This window comes from Capra hircus, chromosome 8 (genome assembly GCF_001704415.2).
Source record: "Capra hircus breed San Clemente chromosome 8, ASM170441v1, whole genome shotgun sequence".
Lineage (NCBI taxonomy): Eukaryota > Metazoa > Chordata > Mammalia > Artiodactyla > Bovidae > Capra > Capra hircus.
In genome coordinates, this window is record NC_030815.1 from 85,172,496 (window position 1) to 85,194,039 (window position 21,544).

Below are 21,544 nucleotides of genomic sequence, written 5' to 3' on the forward strand. Positions count from 1 at the left end.
GTCTCTCATCAGGAAAGCAAGAAAGTTTCCCCAAAATCCTTTCAGCAGACTTCAAGGCAAGTCCCATTGGCCAAAAGCTTCTGACATGACCATTCCCCAATGTCAGATAGTTTGATGGGACAGAGTTGATATTTCTGGCCACTGTCTTGGAAGACAGTCAGAGAAGACATGGCTAGTGGGCCGCCTGGGACATCCACACCTCTCCTCCTATACCTGCCATCTCCTTTGGACTGCGAGCTCTCTACAAGCATGGATTTGCCTTGTCTGTGTTCATGAATTAGAGTCAGTTACACAGGAGCCATGTGGTAAGTAAACAGGGTGGTATGTGCAGAGTACCAGTCCTAACGAGCCTGTAGAGTGGCTGTCACTGTCATGAATAATGAGCATGTTAAGCCCCTATGCGACCCATCATGTGTCTCAAACGTGTTCAGTCCTTAATCTGTGTTTGTCAAATGGATGCTGAGAGCATATGTAATGGGTTTTTACTCCTTTCTCCCTGCTCTCCATGGTTTCATGAACACATCTAGGAGTGTAGGGAAACTGTATATCTCACTGGGGACATCTGTAGAAGGACCTCATCTCTTCAGCAACAGCCCATCAGAAGCAAAGGAAGTGTATATCACCAGCTCTGCCAACTTCATGAACTGAAGCCCTGGGCAGGTTATTCGACTTCTCCAGGCTTCAGTTTCAGTGATGCAGATGAAAGCTAATGACTTGAGCCTCTTCCAGTTGTGGAGATTAAATGACAGATAACAGTTCAATCCCTGAGTCAGGAAGATTCCCCTGGAGGAGGGCATGGCAACCCACTCCAGTATTATTGCCTGGAGAATCCCATGAACACAGGAGCCTTGTGGCCTACAGTTCATGGGGTTGCCCAGAGTCAGACACAACTGAGCTACTGAGCACTCATGCAATGTGACCACTGCCTGGCCCAGTCTGGGTGTCCAATCAATGCTTCTTTTTAAGACTAGTTCATCTTCTGAAGAACCCACAGTCCAGCTAAGACCTCTAAAATTGCCCCCTTTGTGACAGGGGTGGAGGTTAGGAAAGCCAGAGACTAGATGCACAGAGTTACAGGGCTGGTAGGGATTAGCGAGGACCCAGTTCCACATATTGTGGGTGAAGAAACAGGAGAGGCTAGTAGTCACCGCTTATAATCACCCAGCTCATAGACTGTGAGCTAGATACAGGCAGGCTTCCTGTTCCTCACTCAATCCCACCAAATCCTAAAGCTGAAAGTATGCATATGAGGTGGACTGGATTCCAGTTATGTTTATCTTCTAAATTAGGCACAGTCAGAAAACTCTTTCAGTAAAGAGCTGGAAAGTAAATATTTAAGACTTTGTAGGTCAAGTATGGCTTCTATTACATATTCTTGGGCTTTTCTCGTGACTCAGAAGGTAAAGAATCTGCCTGCAATGTGGGAGACCTGGGTTTGTCCCTGGGTTAGGAAGATCCCCTGGAGGAAGGGCCAGTATTCTTACCTGGAGAATCCCCATGGACAGAGGAGCCTGGCAGGCTACAGTACATGGGGTCGCGCAGAGTCAGACACAACTGAACGACTAAGCACATTACATATTCTTGCTTTCTTAGTTTGTTTTTTGTTTTTTACAATGCCTTAAAAAGTGAAAAATATTTGTGGCTTGTGAGTTGTACCAAAAATAAGCTGTGGGCTGGATTTCCCTGGCAGGGCATGGTCTGCCACCTCCCTGCTAATATGTCCTGGGGCCCTGAGTGTCTGGAGGCCCCTTGCGCCTTCCATCCTCTGAGGAAAGCCTGGCTGTGTCTATTGTGACCACATTCCACGCCTGTTCTAGAAGCCTGGCAGGGGCTGGCCGCCCGGGAGAGGCAGACAGCTGTGGACGTCATGGAGGCCCTGGGTGCGGCACTGTCCTGCCCCGTGTGCATGGAGCTGTTTACGCCCCCCGTGCTCCTCCTCTCCTGCTCCCACAACTTCTGCAAACAGTGCCTGGAGCTGATCTTAGTGGGCCAGAACTGCACCCACGCCAACGGACAGTTCTGCTGCCCAGTGTGTAGGAAAGTAAGAGAGGCTTGGGCCCTTCTGCGGCTGCCATGGCAGATTTCTTTCTGGTGGACACATCTTTGAATCTACGTGATAAAAGAGCTAAGGTTATTTGGCCTCAAAATGAAGACTGGCCAGAACTCACATCTGTGAAGGGTTATCAGCAGATTTCTGATAAATGGCAATCCACTCCAGTACTCTTGCCTGGAGAATCCCATGGACAGAGGAGCCTGGTGGGCTACTGTTCATGGGGTCACAAAGAGTTGGACATGACTGAGTGACTAAGCACATCAGTGGATTTTGTGGGGAGCAGGCTTAGAAGACATGGTGGGACCCAGACAGGAGCTACAGGAAGATATGCACTGTGGTTTAATATTAGAAGGTTCTAACAGAACCACCATGAGATCAAATACACCAGCTTTCACTTATTCAGTATGTGCTGGGGTAGGGGGACATTTTCAAGCACCTGCCAGGGGCCTTGTCACTGTGCCAGGATCCCAGGGATACAGAGATGACAAGACACATCCTTGTAGGAGCCAGTGGCTCTCTATACAGTGAGAGGCCCTGCAGTGGAGACACAAAGGACTGCAGAGGAGCTGACAGCTGGGGAGAGACTACAAAGCAGCGCAGATGAAGACAGGCTAGCAGATACCAAGGGCCTAAAGGGGGGCCTGCAGCCAGGTTGCTTGGAGTTGGTTAGTAAATAAGAAGGCTTTGGTGTGGGGTTGTGGGAGCTGCCAGGAAACTTAGGGCATCCATTAGGAGGGCAGGTCAGGGCATGTTGAAGGAGGTCTTACATGTCATGAGAAAGGCTTTCTTCGCATGCTGTCCTATAAGCAGTGGGCCCAGGAGAAATGTTTAACCTGGAAAAGGTCGTATAGCACTGGTGTTGAAACTGTACTGTTATCTGCATATGTATTCTCATGGAAACTTTTTGCACAATGACTTGTGCGGTGTTTCTCTCCCCAGGTGGCATGTGAGTACTGTGACTGGTGTTTCTCCAGGTCCTTTGGGTATTTGTGGAAGGAAGGAAGAAAATACAAAATGAATGGATTGCAGTAAGGGGGAAGTTATGTAGGGTTCTGTGTCAGTAGGAACGGAGGGTGGGCTGATTGGAGAGACAGGTGACGGCTCTCCAATGGTAATCAACTGAATATGGGGGCTGGGGTGCCAGTGAGGAGGTTGTGTGTGTCTAGAGCTGCGGGGGCAGCAGTTCAAAAACACCAGATGCTTAGATTTACTTATGTTTTCATTTTGTACCGATGGCTAGTCTGGGGTTTAAACGCAGGATCTGCCCCTCTAAAGATGATTTTTTTTCTCTTCCCAGAGGGACCGGGGAAATTCTGAGCAGGGTGTAATCCCTTTAGAAATGGCATACTGGCTGAGGAGGGCTGAGCAGCCCAGCTCCTCGGTCTAGAGAGAGGGACAATCTTGGAAAAAAAATATGTTAACATTTACTATATCAGAATTATGGGCAAGATAATCTCTAAATTTAAGACTGCCCACTTTATGGAACCCACTCCCCAAGCTTAAGTAGGCACTTTTTTTCAAAAAAGTAACGTTACTGAAAATTCACTGTAACAATAATGATAATAATTCTTTTAATGCATATTCCCAAATAGGAATCTAAGCATTTATAGAGAGAATGGGCTGGATTTCTATTTGCAGATAATGAAACCGAGGCTGAAAATTCAAGTCACGATGTTTAAGCTCACCCACCTCTTTTTTCCCTTGAGGTATAAAATACACACAGTGAAGTGTGTGATGCACACATCTCAGGTATTTGTTGTTGCTGTTTAGTTGCTAAATTGAGGACATCTGAGGTACACTTTATCCCAATAAAGCACACATAGATATTTCCAATAAGCCCCACCTGGACCAACCTCTAGACCATTTCCTTCACCCCATATGCTTCCCCTCAAGACACATGCACAAGAGACTGTTAAGACTTCTTTTACCGTGGGTTAGTTTTTGCACAAGAGACAACTGGGTCCAAGAAGGGTTTAGATTGTCTGGTTGGAAATCAGTGGCTATAGCTAGCACATTGGTTGTTTAGCATCTATTCCCCTCTCTAGTATATAAACCCCTGAGGGTAGGGCCAGGTGCATTGTCCTGTTCACTATCACATTCCCAGCATCGTAGGTGCTTAATGAAAGTTTATTAAACAAGTGGAATTTAAGGTTATTGACAGATGAGTGGACTGTGATGGAACCTCATAGTGGCATGTAGCCTTGGCTTTTTTTTCCTTGTTATTATTTGGATATGACAGCACTAACAGATCAGGAGATGATTGCCATTGAAAAATAGTTTGTAACTCATAGACCCCAAGAGGAGGGGCCACACCGTATCACAGTAGGCCTCATGCGGAAATCAGAGTGGGTCAGGAAACAGGGGGATGGCGAAATGTGGACAAGAAAGACTTTTGTTTTGGTTTCTGCAGCAAGAAAACCGGTAAGGTACGGTGAGAAGGCTTAAGACTGGCCAGCTTGAATAATTTCAGTGGCCTCAGGGACACGGGGTTGCCCCTAGATACCTAGTATCTGGCCCTGAATGGCTAGGGCAGCTGGTAGGGGAACAGCAAATACAAAGGAGGTGGTTGGGGTGTGGAGCCCAGATTTGTCAGTTTGCATGTAAAATGCATGCCCCCAGGTGAATCCTTTACTGTCTTGAGGAACTGGCTAGCCAATGGGAAGGGTCTCATCCCAAGCCCCAGATGCCAGAACATCAGGACAGAGTAGATAAAAGCCTATATGCTTTGGTCTTCAATGCTTAATTTAGGCATCTTCTTGAGACTCCAGTCATGCTCTCCTCTTTCACCCCAAGGAGATTTAGTCCTTCCTTCTCTGTGCTCCCCTATACATCCAACCACACAGTCCTTCATGAAGGTCTGTCTTCCCACTGGCCTGAGTGTCCCCAGGAGACAGCAGGTGCTAACCAAGACTCACAAGGTCAAAGAAGGCAGGTTCCTGCTCCATCTGATGGAGTCTTTGATGACTGTCTCTGTAGACAGTGCACTTACTTGCTCAGGTGAGAGTGCTTTGGAGCAGGAGGAGATATTCTACAGGGATGAGGAGTCTTCACAGTCATTTCCTTTTGAAAGCCTGGAGGGGTGGCCTGGGCTGTCTTCCCGCTCACTGGTGTTTATGTGCAGGAAGGGCGGTGTCTCATCCTTCCCCATAACGATGTCATAGTTGATGATGGGAATTTGCCACAAGCTCATGCCGGTTCTGTGTTTTAGGTCATTTATTTGAGGGGAAGGGGAACAAATGGATTGCAGAGGAACATCCTGGCTGAAAACATACTGGAGAAGTTTAAGGAAGAACTTGAGACGCTTCACACCAAGGAGCAAAATCAGCTTGCTCAGACATGTGAAAAGCATGGAGAAAGTGTGAATCTGGTATTCAATCACACTTTTAATTTTATTTTATTCTTGCTTAGCTACCCAGTCTGTCAAATTACTCAGCAACCTATTGTTGAAATCAGATATTTGCTCGGGAGTATAGTAGAGGATTATTTTCCAGACAAATGCACATACCAACGCTACCTTCATTCTTAGTGATGGAGTCCAGGGTTTGGGGTGTGTGTGTGTGTGTGTGTGGTATTCAGTCAGGTAAACTGCAGCAAGATTTAAGGGACCAAAAATAGACAGGCTCACATAGTTACAAAGAAGTTGCACAATAGTCAGAGCTATGAGAATTTAGCTACCCATGATCACACAGATAGAGAGGCTAGGGTAAGATGGGACCAGGAACCTGCCATTCCTCCTTTTGGCCATATGCCATTTGGAGAGCTGTGTATGACTCTGATGTTTAATCTTAAGCATGAGTTTTTGATACAACATGCCATATGAACTCTTTACTGTACTCTGTATGATGCTATACATGTTATATGTTTATACACACATGTCTACAGTGTGATTTAAATAAAACCATGTGTACCCCACTCTAATTCCATGTTCCCCAGCTAAGAGATCTTCACAGGTAATTTGACACATGTAATCTATGGTCTCCATGTCAGATATAACTCAGATATGAATCAGACATAACACCACTTTAGCTTTCATTCTTCACAGTCAGCAAAGCCTGTACACAACCTTGAGCCTGTTTGATTTCCCCAACAACCCTGGAGGGACAGAATGAGGCAGTTTCCACATTTCACAGACTGTGCAGCACCAACCACCAGATTTAGGTTGCTTTGATAATGGTCAGGGATGAACTAAGTTAGTGATTTCCTTGGAGAAGGTCAAAAGTTTTCCTGAGTCTTTATAATCAGCTCTAGCTTGAAGCTCTGCAGCCAACTCCTAAAGCATAGACGGAGCTCTGAGAAAGAGCTTCATAGCTCCAGGGCCCCCAGCACTTTGGGGCAGAATATCCAGGGTCTGTCCTCAGAGGGCAGGGCTTCTTTGCGAGTCGCTGCCCCCAGCCACTTTCCCGGGCTGTTCTGAGCTCCACCAGCTTCTGCTCCATTTCTTCCAGCCACCCCTCCTCGTGCAAGGACAGAAATGGCATGTTTGGTGCAGGCTAGCTCAGGCCACTAAGAGCACCCAAGAGAATACAATGTGATTTGGTTTTCTTGTTGAATTCCGCCTTTAAAAATTAGTTTCATTTATCACAAATTCTCAATGGTTCTGTCTCACCCTCAGCAGTAACCTCCCTTTCTGAGATTCCAAGTTTTCACTAGTAAGTTTTCATTTCATTCATAAGGTTTCATTCCAAGGCTCCCATTAGCCAAGTGAAAGGGCCAGCAGGACAGTGAGGGTCCTACTCAATCCCTTTCATCTAAAATAGGCCCAGTTTATCTTGAGCCTGTAGCAGGGTCAACTTTGTTGAGGTCCTTATGAAATTGTCAGTAGCTACCATGTGTATAATGTCTGTCAAGTGCCAGATGGCATACCAAGCATGTTCCATGTGTCATATTTAATCTTTATAACAGCCCTTGGCTTGGCCAAGTGGAAATGACTTTGCTTCTAACTCCAGTTCTATCCCTTCATGGCAGTGTGTCCTTGGGCAAATCATTTAACAACTTGGAGACTTACCAGCTTTCTCACCTGTAAAATGGACACAATACTATCCAAATCAAAGGGTCATTATGAGGAGGCCAAGAAATACCAAGTGTGGTATGTGCTTACTAAATTACCATTCAAACATACTAGTACTACCACCATCTCTGTCTTCCATACATCAAGCCTCCTGTGCAATTGACTTTCGATACCTGCTTAAGAATACATTCAGAATGTCAGTAGCCTGAGGTTAGAGAAGGTTCTGAGTGTGTAGGACTGGAACAAGAAGGGAAATAAGTGTCATTGACTTTTCTGTTGTCAATCAGATGTGCCTAAGTGATGAAGAACCAATATGTGGAATATGCAAGCTCTTTGGGGACCACAAGTCTCACCCAGTAGCCAAGATTTCTGATGCCTATGCAGAGAGGAAAGTGAACTTTGCCAAGGATATTCAGCTGGTGCTGCAGAAATCTGAGAGCGCAGCACAGGCAGTACGGGTATGGCTCATATGGCTCATGTCTTTTCTCCAACAGCAGGGGTAATGTTTGGCTTCCATTCAAATGATTGCTGTTCTCTTGAGGACACTACATTGACAAAAGCAGTATTTAAATATGAGGGAGAAATTCTCTAGAGAGTGAGTCTCCTTAAGTGTGTTCTGAAATATGTCAATTTTTGAAATGTGCATGTTGAGAAATGGTTGAATTCTGTTTGCTTGAAGGGATTCCAAAATGATCATTTAATGGTCATTTTACTCTTTGGGGCTTCCCTGGTGGCTCAGCTGGTAAAGAATCCACCTACAGTGTGAGAGACCTGGGTTCTGTCTCTGAGTTGGGAAGATCCCCTGGAGAAGGGAATGACTACCCATACCAGTATTCGGGCCTGGAGAAGTCTATGAACAGTATAGTCCATGGGTCGCAAAGAGTCAGACATGATTGAGTGACTTTCACTTCACTTTGCTCTTTTAAGATGACTAAGAAAAAAAAAAAAAAGATGACTAAGTAAGATGCATCCTAGCTTCTATGGTATATTTTCCTTATTTTATGACTTTCCCTTGCCCCCCAAAACTTAGATATTAGGAATCAATCTCTGGATACATTTGTCAAAAGAACAAAATTTTCTAAGTCACACACACACACACACACACACCCACAGGAGACTAGATAGTCTTTGAGAAACAAATTCTAAACTTTACTTTTGTAGAGAAGGGCCATCTGCAGAATTGCCAAGGCAGAGGCTGCTGGGGACTGGGCCACACTAGCCACCTAACATTTGGTATCATAGGTTGAGTGTCTGGAAACAGAAGCTGAGACCGAGATTGGGGTGCAAGATATCCAAGACTGCCATCTGTAAGAGTAGGAGGAGGTAGATGAAACAGAGGAGAAGGCAAACTACGCCACAGGCCTGACAAGCAATGCCCGATCCAGCTTGCCCATCAGAGTACCCTGCGTTGTGCTGCATTGGGCAGGCCACTGTAGGTCCTTCTGCTCAGCCTCCTAATGTAGGCTGATGTGGGAAGGGCACAGCAATCCCAAAGGATCTGACACCTAGAGGCTGGTCATATCGCGACAGGCAGCAAGTCCTCTCTGGAAAGGGGGATTGGGGCAGAATATCTCTGTCTATCATGGCTGACTTTTATAGATTTTCTTCTAAGTACCAAATATTGGTTAAAATTGGATTTTTATTATTTCCTCACCTGACCCAGATAGAGTAACAAAGTCTAAATTTATTCTTCCTTCTGGAAAAACAAAACAAAATAAAAATATATGGAACAACAGTTTTCAAGACACTGGACCTCGGGCAATAAAAGATACTAATCTCTGAGAGACAGGATGTACACAAGATTAGCTCTACAGTGCTACAATTTACTGCCTTGAGAGAGCTTGAAAGGGTGGAAAGAGGGAGGCCAAGTAAAACCTGGCAGATTCATTGAGTTTAGGAGATGGAACTGAGCCTCTGGGGAGGTCAAGACATTTCAAGTGCATAAGACAGAGTCCAGAGAAGAGAGCACTGCACAGAGAGACAGACCAGAGATCTGCAGTCTCCTGTGAGTGTTCAGCAGAGCTCAGCACTTGTCTGTGAGAAAATTACCTCGTGCCATGAAAGGCTCCGCAGGCAAAGATTGAAGGCAGTGCTTGGAGCTCAAACAGAATCAGAACAAAGCCTGTTCCACTAAGATTGGAAAAACTTGTAAATCATGAGACATTGAAGTGAGTACTCAGGAAGTCTTAGTCCCAGAATGAGCATGGCTCCAGACTCACCTAACAAATAATGAAGTGAAAGTGAAAGTGTGAGTCACTCAGGGTGTGTCCGATTCTTTGCGACCCTGGGGACTATAGGCTCCTCTGTCCATGGGACTATCCAGGCAAGACCACTGGAGTGGGTAGTTATTCCCTTCTCCAGGTGATCTTCCCAACCCAGGGATCAAACCCAGGTCTCCTACATTGGCAGGCAGATTCTTTACCATCTGAGCCACCAGGGAAGCAAGCACTAAAAGATCATTTTTTTCCAAGTGGCTTAACTGTATTCTCCCCAAATATTATGATTTATAGGAATGTAAAAATATACAACATCAAACAAGGTAAAATATCACAATGTATGACATCAAAGATTACCAGGCAAGCAAAGAAGCAGGAAAATATGACCCATAATGAAAATAATAATTTGTTGGTTTTTTTCAGTTGCTAAAATATATTCACAATTATAATATTGTAATTGTAGTCCATATTTCAAAAAGTTAGAAACAAGGAAGATATAAAAAAAGATTCAAATCAAATTTCTGGAGATGAGAGAAAAATATGCTAAGTGGGATTAACAGCAGGTTAGTCACTGAGAAGAAAATCTTGGTGAAATTGAAAACATAGCAATAGAAATTACTCAAAATGAAACCCAGAAAAGAGTGAGAATTTTTTTAAAAACAGAATTACTTAGCAGGGGAACAGCTTCGTGTCTCAATATTTGAGTAATTGAAGTCCCTGAAGGAAATGACAGGATGCGGGGAGGACAGGAAAAATATCTTAAAAAATAATGCCCAAATATTGACCAAACTTGATGAAAACTATATATATATATATATATATAAAACACATCCAAGAAATTTGACAAATATCTAGTAAAATAAATATGGCTAAAACTATACCAGAGTACATCATAGTCAAACTGCTGAAGCTAGTGATAAAGAGAAAATATTAACAGCACCCAAAAGGAAAAACACACACACATTTCACACAGAAGAACAAAAATAAGGATGACATCTGCTTTCTTGTTGGAAACAATCCAAGCGTGAAGACAGTGGAGAAAAATCTTTAAAATATGAGTTTTAAAAAGTCAACCTAGAATTCTATATCTAGTGAAAATATCTTTCAAAATATGAAGACAAAATAACAACACTTTCTGACGTGCAAAAGCTGAAAGAATTCATAACCAGCAGATTCACACTATAAGAAATGTTATAGGAAGTCCTTCAGGCAGAAGGAAAATCTGAATCTAAAAGGAATAAAGGACACCAGAAATGGCAACGAAAACCATAACTATGTAAGATTGTTTTCATATTATTTAAATCTTTCAAAACATAACTCACTGTTTTTAAAATAACAATGTAATGTGACGTTCGTTACATGTAAAAGTAAAGCACGTGACAATAGTAGCATGAGCCTAGGAGAGACATCATGGAAGTACAGCACGATAAGGGTTTCACACTATAAGTGAAGTGAGATGAAGGAAGACTGGGATAAGTTAAAGATGTATGCTATAAGCCCTCAAGAAAGTTGACAGTCCCTCAGTTGTGTTTGATTCTTTGCAACACCATGGACTAAGCATGCTAGGCTCCTCTGTTTATGGGATTTCCCAGGCAAGAAGACTGGAGTGGATAGCCATTCCCTTCTCCAGGGGATCTTTCCGACCCAGGAATCAAACCTGGGTCTGCTGCATAGCAGGCAGATTCTTTACCATTTGAGCTACCAGGGAAGCCCATAAGCCCTCAAGCAACCACTAAAACAACAAAGAGTTATTGCTAATAAGCCAGCAATGGAGATAAAATAGGATTATAAAAGATACACAATTAATCCTAAAGAAGGTAGAAAGGGAGGAGGAAGGGAACAAAAACCAGATTGGACAAATAGAAGCAAATAGCAAGATGATAAAACTCAAATCTAGCCATATCAATAATCACATCAACTGAAAATGGTCTAAACACTCCAATTAAAAAGGCTTTCATCATAGTGAAAAAAATCAAGACCCAACTTGGATAAATGTGCTTTATATGAAGACACAAATAGGTTAAAAGTGAAAGAATGGAAAGAGTCATGTCATGCTAACATGAGTCAAAAGAAGCCAGAGTGGCTCTATTAACATCAGGCAAAGAAGATTTCAGGCCCAATAATATTATTAATACCAAGGAGAAAGAAGGTAATTTCATTTTCGTAAATGGATCAATTAATCAAGAGAATAAAAACAGTCTGAAATGTTTATGCATTTAATAAGGAATCTTCAAAATATATAAAGCAAAAACCGATAAAACTACCAGGAGAAATAGACAAATCCATAATTTTCAATATCATTTTCTTGATAACTGATAGAACAGGTATGCAGGAATTCTGCACATATATAGTTTGAACAACATTGTTAATCAGGCCTGACTAACATTTATGGAACATTTATGTTTCCCCCCAACAACAGCAGAACACATTCTCAAGTTCACACAGCTCACCAAGATAGACCACAAAACAAGTATCGACAAATTTAAAAGGATTTGAGGCTTTCCTGTTGGCTCACTGGTAAAGGATCCTCCTACCAATACAGGAGACATGGGTTCAATCCCAGGTCCAGGAGGATCCCACGTGCCATGGAGCAACTACGCCCGTGTGCCACAGCTATTGAACCTGTGTTCTAGAGTCTGGAAACCGCAACCACTGAGCCCTCAAGCTGAAACTACTAAAGCCCACATGCCCTAGCGCCTGTACTCTGCAACAAGAGAAGCCACTGCAATGAGAACCCCATGCACTACAACCAATAGCAGCCACCACTCACTGCAACTAGAGAAAAGTCTGCACAGCCAATAAATAAATAAATAAAGTTATTTTAAAAATGTTTTTAAAAATTCAATTTATACAAAGTACATTCCCTGTTTAGTTGCTAAGTTATGCCCAACTCTTTGCAACCCCATAGACTGCAGTGCACCAGACTTTCCAGTTCTTCGCTATCTCCTAGAGTTTGCTCAAACTCATGTCTTTTGAGTCAGTGATGCTATCCAACCATCTCATCCTCTGTCACCCTCTTCTCCTCCTGCCTTCTATCTTTACCAGAATCAGAGTCTTTTCTAATGAGTTGGCTCTTCTCATCAGGTGGCTAAAGTACTGGAGCTTCAGCTTCAGCATTAGTCTTTCCAATGAATATTCAGGGTAGATTTCCTTTAGGATTGATTGGTTTGATCTCCTTGCTATCAAAGGGACTCTCAAGAGTTCTCCAGCACCACTGGAGAATTCAAAAGCATCAGTTCTTTGGCATTTAGCCTTTTTCATGGTTCAGTTCTCACATCTGTACATGACTACTGGAAAAACGATAGCTTTGACTACATGGACTTTCGTCAAAGCAAAGTTGTCTCTGCTTTTTAATACGCTATCTAGTTTTGTCATAGCTTTCCTTCCAAGAAGCAAGTGTCTTTTAATTTCATGGCTGCGGTTACCATCCGCAGTGATTTTGGAGCCCAAGAAAATACAATCAGTTACCGTTTCCGCTTTTCCCCCTTCTATTTGCTGTGAAATGATGGGACTGGATGCCTTGATCCTAGTTTTTCAAATGTTAAGTTTCTCTGACGACAACAGAATTAAAATAGAAATGAATAACATAAAGAATTTTGGAAATTAAATAACATGTATTGATAAACTCATAGGTCAAAGAAAAACCAAAATGGAGATTATAAAGTATTTTGCACTGGATAAAAATGAAAGCAAAGCATATTAGTATCATGGGGTGCCACTAAAGCAGCACTTAGTGGGAAATTTAAATTAGAAAATAATAAGACTTGGTAGTACTGATCTCAGCTCCCGCCTTAGGAAAGTGCAAAAAGAAAGAGTGAAGTAATCCAAGTAAGCAGCATAAAAGAAATAATAAAGACAGAGCAGAAAAAAATGAGCTAGAAAACCAAAAACAATAGAGAAAATAAAACCAAAAACTAGTTCTTCAAGAAGATCAACAGAATTAAACTTCTAGCCAGACTACTCAAGGAAATAGAGATAGCAAGAGGAGAGAGAACATTATTTACCAAAACCAGGAATAAGAGAGGTAACATCACTACAAATTCGATAGGTATTTAAAATACAATAGTCAACTCTATGTTTAATGTTAAACTGCTCACAGGTTTTAAAGCCTTCCTTTTCCCTCTCCCCCTTCTGATCAAAATCTGGAAAAGCTGATAAGCAAACCTAAGTGCTTCCTTCTTTGGCACCTGCAGGATTTCAAACCACATAAGCCCAGCTTAGCTGTGGGAACCTTCCACAGCTCATAACCACCATAAAAATTCCAAACCAATCTGCTTTCTCGCTGTCTAAAGCTATTTTCAGACCTGGTTGGAAGCTGCCCTGTTCTCCTCCAGAAAGCTTCATTATGTAATAGCCCTTTTCATCACATCTTTGTTTGTGTGGTGACATCATCATTCTTCAGGTTCCTGAGAAGTGGCTCCAACAGATAATAAGGGACAATTGCAAACAATTTTATGGCAATAAACTTGACAATTTAGATTAAATTCTGTGAAAGACACAAATGATCAAAATTCTCCCAGAAGAAATGCTATAATAGCCATTTATCTGTTAAAGAAGTTAAATTTGTAGTTAAAAACTTGCTTGCATTAAAAACTCCAAGCCCATATAGGTTTGTTGATGATTCGACCAAACATTTAAGGAAGAAGCAATAACAAATATACACAAACTTCCAGAAAATTAAAGAAATGGAAATTTGTCCCAACTCTTTCTACAGGACCAGGGTTATCCTGAAGTCAGAACCAGGCAAAGAAAATTACAACCAATATCTTTTATGAACACTGCTGTAATAATTCACTTAAAAATTTTGTAGATCATATCCAAAAATATATGAGAGGCCTAATACATTACAAGCAAAAGGGTTTTTTTCTCCAGAATACAGTGATAACATTCAAAACACAAGCAATGTAATTCACTATAATAACAAAAGAAAAATGAAAAATCATATGATTTCAGTAGACAAAATACTTTTTTGAAAGAATTCAATATTAATTTGATAAAACTAAGCAATCTAGAAATATCTCAGATGCTCTGGTTCTCAGAGGCCAAACTGATTGTCCAAAAACTTAATTCAGTTCTGACACTAACCATCTATAGTTAATAAAGTTAAGGGCTATCCTATAAGACTGCCCTCACTTCAGATACCAGTCACAAGTCTGAAGTTGCCACCTGTACTTCTGACTAACTGGCTATAAACTTGGGTTTCCTACAACCCCCTTTTCAGGTTGATGATTCATTAGAATGATTCGCAAATCTCAGGAAAGCACTTTACTGCTTGTACCTCTTTATTACAAGGATATAAATCAGCAACAGCTAAACAGAAAAGATACACAGGGCAAGGTAAGAGCGGTGGGGTATTTAGAGGGGTAGCTCGCATGATGTCACGTGTCCTGTCCTCCCAGCATAACAAAGTGTTCACTAACTGGAAGCTCCCTGAACCCTTTCTAAAGGGGTTTTTGAGGAGATTGCATTATGTAGGGCTGCTGCTGCTGCTGCTAAGTTGCTTCAGTCGTGTCCGATTCTGTGACACCCCGTAGACGGCAGCCCACCAGGCTCCTCTGTCCATGGAATTCTCCAGGCAAGAATACTGGAGTGGGTTGCCATTTCCTTCCCCAATTATGTAGGGCATGACTGATCAAATCATTGGCCACTGGTGATTGAACTCAATCTCTAATCCCTCTCCTCTTCTCAGAGTTTTATACCGCCAGTTGAGAGCAGGGCTGAAACCCAGAGTTTGAGGGTAGGGCTAAAACCCAGAGATTGAGGGAAGGGCTGAAGTTCCAACTCTTCAGTCATGTTTGGTCTTTCTGGCAACCAAGATCCATCCTGAAGATATTTAGGGACCCACCAAGAGTCACCTAATTAGTATCATCTCATATATTTTTGAAAAAGGCTTATTATAAATAACAAAATCTATACCTATCACTCAGGAAATTCCAAGAATTTTATGAGCTTTGTACCAGGAACCAGGGACAAAGGCCATATATTTCCCATTATACCACAACATAGAAGATAATAAAAGGCATCTGTGAAAACCTGCAACTAACATCATGCTTAATCTTGCAACACTGAATATTCACCCCCAACAAGATCAGAAATAAGACAATGATATTGTTCTCATCACTGCAATTTAACATTGTACTGGAATTCTAACCAGTACAACTAGGCAAGAAAAGTAAAAGCATTCAGATAGGAAAGGAAGAAGCAAAATGATATAACTATTGCTGAGAGAAATTAAGAGGATCTATTAGTAAATAAATGGAGGAATATACATACTCTTCATGCACAGCAAAACTCAATGTTATTGACATGTCAGTTCTACCCAAATACTTCAACAGATTTCATGCAATCGCAATTAACATCTCAGCATACTTTTTTTTTTTAATGACTGGGTGATTCTAAAGCTCATATGGAAAAGCAAAGGTTATAGAGTAACCAAAACAATTTGAAATAAAGTTGTAGGGTTAACTCTACCTGAATTCAACAATTAATCTAAAACTCTGGTAATCGAAAGAACATGGTATTGGCATAAAGACAGACAAATAAAACAATGGAACAAAATAAAGAATCCAGAAACAAATCTGTACACATATAGAACCTGAGTTTTGACAAAACTGCAAAAGCAATGCAGTGGAGAAAGACTAGCCTCTTCAACAAATGGTACTGGAACAATTGAAAATTTGTATGCAGCAATAGCAACAAAGAAAGAAAGAAAAGGAAGGAAAAGAAAAACAAAACTTCATCCATCCTTCACACTATATGCAAAAATTAATCCTACATAGACAGTAGACCTGTATATAACAACTAAAACCACACAATGCGTAGAAGAAAACATAGGAAAAAATATCTCTGTAAAAATACATCTGATAAAAGTGAAAGAATATATAAAGAACTCTCAAAACTCAACAATAAGAAAACAAACAGCTTGGGGACTTCCCTGGCAGTCCAGGGGTTAAGACTCCACGTTCCCAATACAGGGAGCACAGGTTCAATCCCTGGTCAGGGAACTAAGATCCTGCATGGCTCAGAGTGTGGCCAAAAAAAAAAAAGAAAAGAAAAGAAACAAATCAGTTAAAATAGGCAAAATATTAGCATAGACTTTTCACCAAATGAGCTATGCAGATGGCAAACAGTATATGAAAATATTCTCAGTTATTAGGGAAATCCAAATGAAAACCACAATGAGATACAGCTACACACCTATCCGAAATGATAGACCAAGTGTTTGTGTGGATGTAGGAGACTCTTGGTAAGGAGCTCTCATACAGTGCTGCTGGGAATGTAAAATAGTACAAACACTTTGGGAAACAATTCGGTAATTTTTTAAAAAGTTAAATAACTGGTTCAGCTCTTCCACTTCTAGGTTTCAAAACCCAAGAGAAAAGAAAATATATTAAAGTAATTGCAGTTTTGCATTGTTGAAATTTGCTGTTTGATATTGGAATACATTCTTAAATAAATGTGGTTATTTTATACATCATTTTAATGCAGACCTAAATCAAATCCCTTACAATTATACAGTGGAAGTGACAAATAGATTCAAGGGATTAGATCTGATAGACACAGTGCCTGAAGAACTATGGACGGAGGTTCATGACATTGTACAGGAGGCAGTGATCAAGACCATCCCCAAGAAAAAGAAATGCAAAAAGGCAAAATGGTTGTCTGAGGAGGCCTTACAAATAGCTGAGAAAATAAGAGAAGCTAAAGGCAAAGGAGAAAAGGAAAGATATACCCATTTGATTCTTCAGTGATCAGTGCAAAGAAATAGAGGAAAACAATAGAATGGGAAAGACTAGGGATCTCTTCAAGAATATTAGAGATACCAAGGGAATATTTCATGCAAAGATGGGCTCGATAAAGGACAGAAATGGTATGGACCTAACAGAAGCAGAAGATATTAAGAAGGGGTGGCAAGAATACACAGAAGAACTGTACAAAAAAGATCTTTACGACCCAGATAACCACAATGGTGTGATCACTCACCTAGAGCCAGACATCGTGGAATGCGAAGTCAAGTGGGCCTTAGGAAGCATCACTACGAACAAAGCTAGTGGAGGTGATGGAATTCCAGTTGAGCTATTCCAAATCCTGAAAGATGATGCTGTGAAAGTGCTGCACTCAATGTGCCAGCACATTTGAAAAACTCAGCAGTGGCCACAGGACTGGAAAAGGTCAGTTTTCATTCCAATCCCAAAGAAAGGCAATGCCAAAGAATGCTCAAACTACCACACAATTACACTTATCTCATACGCTAGCAAAGTAATGCTCAAAATTCTCCAAGCCAGGCTTCAGCAGTACGTGAACCGTGAACTTCCAGATGTTCAAGCTGGTTTTAGAAAAGGCAGAGGAACCAGATATCAAATTGCCAACATCCACTGGATCATTGAAAAAGAAGAGAGTTCCAGAAAAACATCTGTTTCTGCTTTATTGACTAAGCCAAAGCCTCTGACTGTGTGCATCACAAAAAACTGTGGAAAATTCTTAATGCAATGGGAATACCAGACGACCACCAGACCTGCCTCCTGAGAAATCTGTATGTAGATCAAGAAGCAATAGTTAGAACCGGACATGGAACAAAAGACTGCTTCCAAATTGGGAAAGGAGTACGTCAAGGCTGTATATTGTCACCCTGCTTATTGTACTATTATATTGTACTACTGTGAGCCACGGTGACATATATGAGACCTATAGAAGCATTTATCAATAGAATGGAAGAGTCTCTTCATCCTATGGAAGATGAATTTGTTAAGTGCCTACTACATGCTGGTCTGGTGTTAGGCACTATATGTCCATCATCTCATTTAGTTCTCTTAGCACCCATGATCTCCTTTTCTCAAGGCAGGAATCTAAGATGCAGGACTATTCAGATGTAAGAGCCACAAGCACACTTGGGGACTGCCTGGCCTCACCCTCTGAGCACGTCTACACTGTTTCCCCTACACTCCTTCCCCCCGAGGGGAGACCTGACCACAGAGCTGATGCAGAGCTGAGGCTGACAGGATGAGCTGCAGGACAGGCCGACCAGACAGGGGAAGAGCACTGCAGGCCATGGAGAGTCCAGAGTAAAAGACCTTGACTTTTTCTAGCAAGATCACAATGGATAGTTTGTGATTTCATTCCCTTCAAAATATTCAGGTAACTCCTTCCACTTGAGTATTCTTTTAGTAAGGGTGTACATTTGATTGTAATAGAAACTCACAAGCTGTAGTTTTTTTTAAAAAAATTAGAGATTCTATTTATTTTTTAACTTAATGAAATGCCCATAGGTAGAAAGTCAAGAATGCCAACTTAGTGGCCCCAGGATGCTCCACCCTCTTCTCTCAGCTTTGCCGTTCGTGCTCCTGTCAGCACAAGGTTACCAGAAGCCTACTCCATGGGGCACTGACCCCAGGTCCTGGCAGGAGAAAGGGGAAGGATCAAGACTTGTTCCAGAAGCATCTGTCTACTTTTAGGCAGCTTTCCCAGAAGCCGCACCCAATAACTCAGACTTCTGCTTCTGTTGCACGCCTTGTCACCCCGAACTACAAGGAAAGCAGGAAATGAATGTAAGTATTTTTAGCTGCCCACACATCACGGGCTGGAAGAATCAGGGTTCTTTGGTAGGAAAGAGTTGAAAAAAGGGTAGCAGGCTAGCAGCTAGCAGTGGGCACCACTCCTAAGGAGTTCTTGGTTCAGTAGAGGAGAAGAGGCAATGCCATGAACCAGGTGCCCAGGCCTGAATGCTGAAGGTCTTTTCTAAGAAATGTTCATGCTGCCTCCACAGGACATGGAGAAGCTCATCAGGGAACTCTCTACCAGCGCCACCGACACACTGGCCATGATCGACGCCATTGGAGACAGCCTGCTCAGTGGCATCAAATATCGGATTGCCACCTTGAAAAAGCAACTGCAGAGTGAGCACTGCTCCAAGCTGGAGAAGTTACAGCTGGTTGCCCGGGAACTTGAAGCCCCCCGAGAGCTTTACCAGCAGATGAAGATGCTCCTGCAGCATCATGCTAACGCAGTGCAATTTCTCCATGAGCATAAAAGGCTCAAGGGGGAGATGGAGAGACTTGTGGAGGGCAGTGTGTCTCTACCAGTCCCCACCAAGGACACTATTTCCATCAGGCGCTATTTTCAAGAGCTCATTAGAGGAATAGACATCACTGCCTTTGCCCTTCCTGAGACTGACCAAGTGCCGGCCAGCATGGCTGGGCTCCAAGAGGCCTGGCAGGCAGGCTGTGCCATGCAGGGCCGTCTGTCGCAACAAGTGCTTGAGGATATTTTGTGCAAGGCAGTGTCGGGCTCAGGGCCAAAACCAAATCAAGAGGCAAAGCTTCCTAGGAACCCGTCTCATGCTTACTCAGTACAAGGAAGTGAGATTGGGTCTAGAGAATCAACTGTGTAAGGTATTATTTTCGTCTCAAAACGTCAACAACTTTTATCGTTTTGTCTGTAACTTGAAAGTTGCTAGACTTCGCTTCTTAAAAAGAAAAAACAATTCTACATTGTGATTTCTCTTTTGATTTTGGTCTTGTGTTGATCATCCAAAGCCTTTCTATTTTAAATGGAAATCTGCTTTAAAAACTACTTGCTTGAAGCTCACATAGGAGGGTTTGAATCACGGGGGCTGCTGGCTTGGCAGTCGGGGTGGGTGGTGCAGGAGGTGAGTTCTTGGCACAACTGAACAGAAAAGCTTTGTGTTCTGATGACTTAGTGTGCACTTTTAGCTCAATTGAGCCTCAGATAGTAGAAAGCACAATAGCAATGACTCCCCCAGAAATGAAAGCTTTGGCTAGCTCTGGACTGTGGCTTTTGTTGTTTTTCCATCACAATAAATACAATTTGTTGAATGCTTAGGACATAAACACTACCAGCCATTCTTACATTAATGAGTTAGTTTCATTCTCAAAATAACTGAAAAAGATGGGTTTCCTGGGTAGCTCAACTGGTAAAGAATAGGTCTGCAATGCAGGAGACCCTGGTTTGATTCCTGGTTCGGGAAGACCCCCTGGAGAAGGGATCCAGTATTCTTGGGCTTCCCTGGTGGTTCAATCGGTAAAGAATCTGCCTGCAATGTGGGAGACATGGGTTTTATCCCTGGGTTGGGCTGGGAAAATCCCCTGGAGGAGGGCATGGCAACCCACTCCAGTATTCTTGCCTGGAGAAGTCCATGGACAGAGAAGCCTGGTGGGCTACAGTCCATGGGGTCGTAAAGAGTTGGATAGGGCTGGGCCACTAATGTACATGTCCACACACACACACACACAAAGGTGGAGGGAGGACTCTGTCCTGAGGTTGCCTCCACAGCAACTTTTGTGGATGAGCAGTGGGATCTGAGATGGCAAGGCCTCTGGTCGTTTGCGGTTGGCTACTTCAGGAACTCCAGCCGTGGAAGTCTGTGGGTCTTCTCAGGACTCCAAACCTCTTCCTTTTCCTGGCCCATCTTTCTGCTGCTCCCTCTGCTTTTCATATGGTCTACTGGTTAAGGCTCTCACTTCTGGACTCCTGCTGGTAAAGTTTCTGTCCTTTGAGCTCAGCCTCCACTGTGAACTGCCCTAGTCTTTGCTTGTAATTCTACACTTCAAGAGAGAATAGAGCATCTACTGTGTGTACAGAGCCCTGTTCTAGAACATGGGGACACAGCTGTGAATATTCAGACAAGGTTCTTGCTGTCTTGTGGGGAGAACAAGAAAACAAGCAAGATGGGCTCAAAGCGGGCTAAAATGCCGAATGTGTTATAAAATAGAATGGTGAAAGAGTGATGGTAGGAGTTAGACTGGGTGGTCAGGAAAGATCTGGATGATCACGACTGGCTAGGTGAGGATAAGGATGAACATTCCAGGAGGCCTGAGCAGCAATAGGTGCTGGACTCTCACAAGCATTGGGAGTAGAAAGGGAGGTTGAGGCCAGGCTGGGGTAGGGTGAAGTATGGAGACAAACTCTAATTTGAACCTAAGACTTATGACAGGCTGATCTGCATTGCCAACAAGGTCATCCCCTTGGTGCGAAAGTGAAAGTCACTCAGTCATGTCTGACTCTTTGCAACTCCATGGAGTGTCCACGAAATTTTCCAAGCCAGAATACCAGAGTGGGTAACCTTTCCGTTTTCCAGAGGATCTTCCCAACCCAGGGATCAAACTCAGGTCTACTGAATTGCAGGCAGATTCTTTACCAGCTGAGCTGTAGAGGAAGCCCAAGAATACTGGAGTGGTCCCAAGCAAGGATTCAAATGCAGCTCTTGCCACCCTTTCTCACAATAATTGTGAAGACAACCAGCTGCTTCTG

The 21,544-nt window shown here is 42.6% G+C and overlaps 1 protein-coding gene across 1 annotated transcript; it reads left to right on the forward strand.

Annotated features, from left to right (window-relative positions):
• LOC106502423 (tripartite motif-containing protein 54) lies at window positions 1,868-20,026 on the forward strand. The gene is made up of 5 exons (XM_018052782.1): window positions 1,868-2,041; window positions 5,262-5,420; window positions 7,349-7,519; window positions 18,730-18,822; window positions 19,041-20,026. The coding sequence occupies exons 1-5, from the start codon at window positions 1,868-1,870 to the stop codon at window positions 19,662-19,664; spliced, it is 1,221 nt and encodes a 406-aa protein (XP_017908271.1). The 3' UTR covers window positions 19,665-20,026.